Below are 2,699 nucleotides of genomic sequence, written 5' to 3' on the forward strand. Positions count from 1 at the left end.
GATGGCAGCTCTGAAGCACTCACAGGATGTCCCTGGGAACAGGATGGGAAGACTGGATTTAAAAATGAAATCTGGAAAGCAGAGAGCAGGAGTGTCATGGTGTCACTGCAGGAGAGTTCCAACCCTGGAGCAAGGTCACAGAAGTGTCCCAGTCCATGCAGTGGCCTCAGAAGATCCCACAGCATCCTGGAGATGCTGGAAGGGAGCCCAGCTCTCCTTCACAAGTTCCCAGGGCCTGTCCCTGCCTGTGCTCCAAGGGCTTCCAGCCCCCAGGACTGTGCTCAGAGAGCACTCATGCTTGACAGCGAGAAAGGGGCTCAGGAGGACAGTGTGGAAGTGGCAAGAGAGCAGCTCTGGAAAGACCAAGCCCTGCTGCTCCCTGGCTGTGCTGCTGGGCTGGGATTATTGTCCCCTTCCCCTTTGCAAATACACTCTGTCCTGCAGTGTGCTGTCCTTTAGGAACATTTAAGAAGAAGGGTCTTGGACAATAAAGGCACTACAGGGTCCTTTATTTTGTTTAAATATTCAGAGAACACAATTCATCATTTTTACATCTCTGGGTCAAATTCAATGAGTAGACACTAAATTAGAAGGCAGATGCATAATAATATTTTATTGCAAGAAGAACAATTATTATTTAATTTCATAACAATATTATTGCAAGAAGAACCCAATGACCTCCACGAAAAACCTGAGCAGGAAAGCTGGGCCATTAAGGAGTCACATTCTGAATGCTACACACCAGAAAACAGGCACTTTGTTGCTCCTGAAAAGCATCCAGTCATCATTTTCCTCAGGGCATCCTTGAGCTCCTGGTTCCTCAGGCTGTAGATGAAGGGGTTCAGTGTTGGAGGCACCACTGAGTATAGAACTGATAGTGCCAGATCCAGGGATGGGGAGGACATGGAGGGGGGCTTCAGGTAGGCAAGTATGGCAGTGCTGACAAAGAGGGAGACCATGGCCAGGTGAGGGAGGCACGTGGAAAAGGCTTTGTGCCGTCCCTGCTGAGAGGGGATCCTCAGCACAACCCTGAAGATCTGCACATAGGAGAAAACAATGAAAATGAAACAACCAAATCCTAAACAGTCAGTAACCCCAATAAGCCCGAGTTCCCTGATATAGGACTGCGAGCAGGAGAGCTTGAGGATGTGTGGGATTTCACAGAAGAACTGGCCCAGGGCATTGCCCTGGCACAGGGGCAGGGAAAATGTATTGGCTGTGTGCAACAGAGCATTGAGAAAGCCAGTGGCCCAGGCAGCTGCTGCCATGTGGGCACAAGCTCTGCTGCCCAGGAGGGTCCCGTAGTGCAGGGGTTTGCAGATGGCAACGTAGCGGTCATAGCACATGATGGTGAGGAGGGAAAACTCTGTTCCAAGGAAGAAGACAAAAAAAAAGAGCTGTGCAGCACATCCATGGTAGGAAATGGTTGTGGTGTCCCAGAGGGAATTGTGCATGGCTTTAGGGACAATGGTGCAGATGGAGCCCAGGTCTGTGAGGGAGAGGTTGAGCAGGAAGAAGCCCATGGGGGTGTGCAGGTGGTGGTCGCAGGCTACGGCGCTGAGGATGAGGCCGTTGGCCAGGAGGGCAGCCAGGGAGATGGCCAGGAAGAGCCAGAAGTGCAGGAACTGCAGCTCCCACCTGTCTGAGAATGCCAGGAGGAGGAACTGGGTGAGGGAACTGCTGTTGGGCATTTACTGCCTCTGGACATGGGGACCTGTTCATGTCGGAAATAACAGTGATAAGTTAGTGCAGAACATTCTAAGAAAAATCAAAGCCGCTTTCCAACACCCCTCTCACTGCTCCACTGGTTTTCCTTTTCTAGGAGTCTCTCCTTCAGCTCCAGGGCTGGAGCCCTGCTCAGGGCTCACTACATCTTCCATGAGGAGCAGACCCTCTGCCCACTGGCTGTGAGGGGTCAGCCGTGCTCTGCACTGGTGGGGTCATGGGCATGGTGGGCACAGGGGCCCGTCCTGGTGTTCAGCTGTGTCACATGAAACTGCTCCCACGGCACTCCCAGTTTCTGAGAAAAACCAGGACAGCAGTGTCACAGCTTTGTTTCATTTTATTTTTTTTTTTTACAATTCCCTCATCTCTGCTGAGGAGTGTTCCTGGATGTCAGAACCCTTCAGCACTTCTGATGCACTCAGGGAGAACAGAGCAGGTCCTACCAGGCAGAAGGATTGTCTGGGGCTTAGTGCAGAGTGAGGGGAGCTCATCAGTCCCTCTCTCTTGTTCCCAACTGCCCTGGCTTTGCTCCTTCCTGAGATGGAGATTGATCACACTCCCAGTTTGGTCTGAAAAGTCATCAGACACTGTTGAGAGCAGAGGGATCCATCCCAGAGCCCTCAGTGTCTCAGCCTGTCTCAAGGGCTCAGCACCCCACTTGGAGCCAAGGACACCCGGGGCTCATCTCTCCAACCCAACAGCATCTCCTGGCATGGGCACAGCATCTCTGCCCCTCTCCACTGGGGCTTTCAGAGAACACAGCTGTGCTGGGAGGATGATTTGCATTCTCGAGGGCAGCTCCCAGCTTGGAAGGACACCTCAGAAAAAAGCCAAGTGTCCTAATGACAAGGTCTGATTGAGGGGAAAAGAGCTCCTTACCCAGGCCTACAGACTTCACTGCCCACAGCCCCACAGGGCAGAGGACAACTGGAATGTCTCATTCCCAGGGACACACCCACCTGAGGGGAATGCCA

General features: G+C 52.4%; 1 protein-coding gene across 1 annotated transcript; it reads right to left on the reverse strand.

Annotated features, from left to right (window-relative positions):
* Nucleotides 1-656: 656 nt before the first annotated feature.
* On the reverse strand, nucleotides 657-1,691 carry LOC113940028 (olfactory receptor 14C36-like). Its single transcript, XM_027631083.1, has one exon. The coding sequence runs from the start codon at nucleotides 1,689-1,691 to the stop codon at nucleotides 735-737; it is 957 nt and encodes a 318-aa protein (XP_027486884.1). The 3' UTR covers nucleotides 657-734.
* Between the last annotated feature and the right edge of the window lie 1,008 nt (nucleotides 1,692-2,699).

Source organism: Corapipo altera, unplaced genomic scaffold (assembly GCF_003945725.1).
Source record: "Corapipo altera isolate COAL_440 unplaced genomic scaffold, ASM394572v1 61284, whole genome shotgun sequence".
Lineage (NCBI taxonomy): Eukaryota > Metazoa > Chordata > Aves > Passeriformes > Pipridae > Corapipo > Corapipo altera.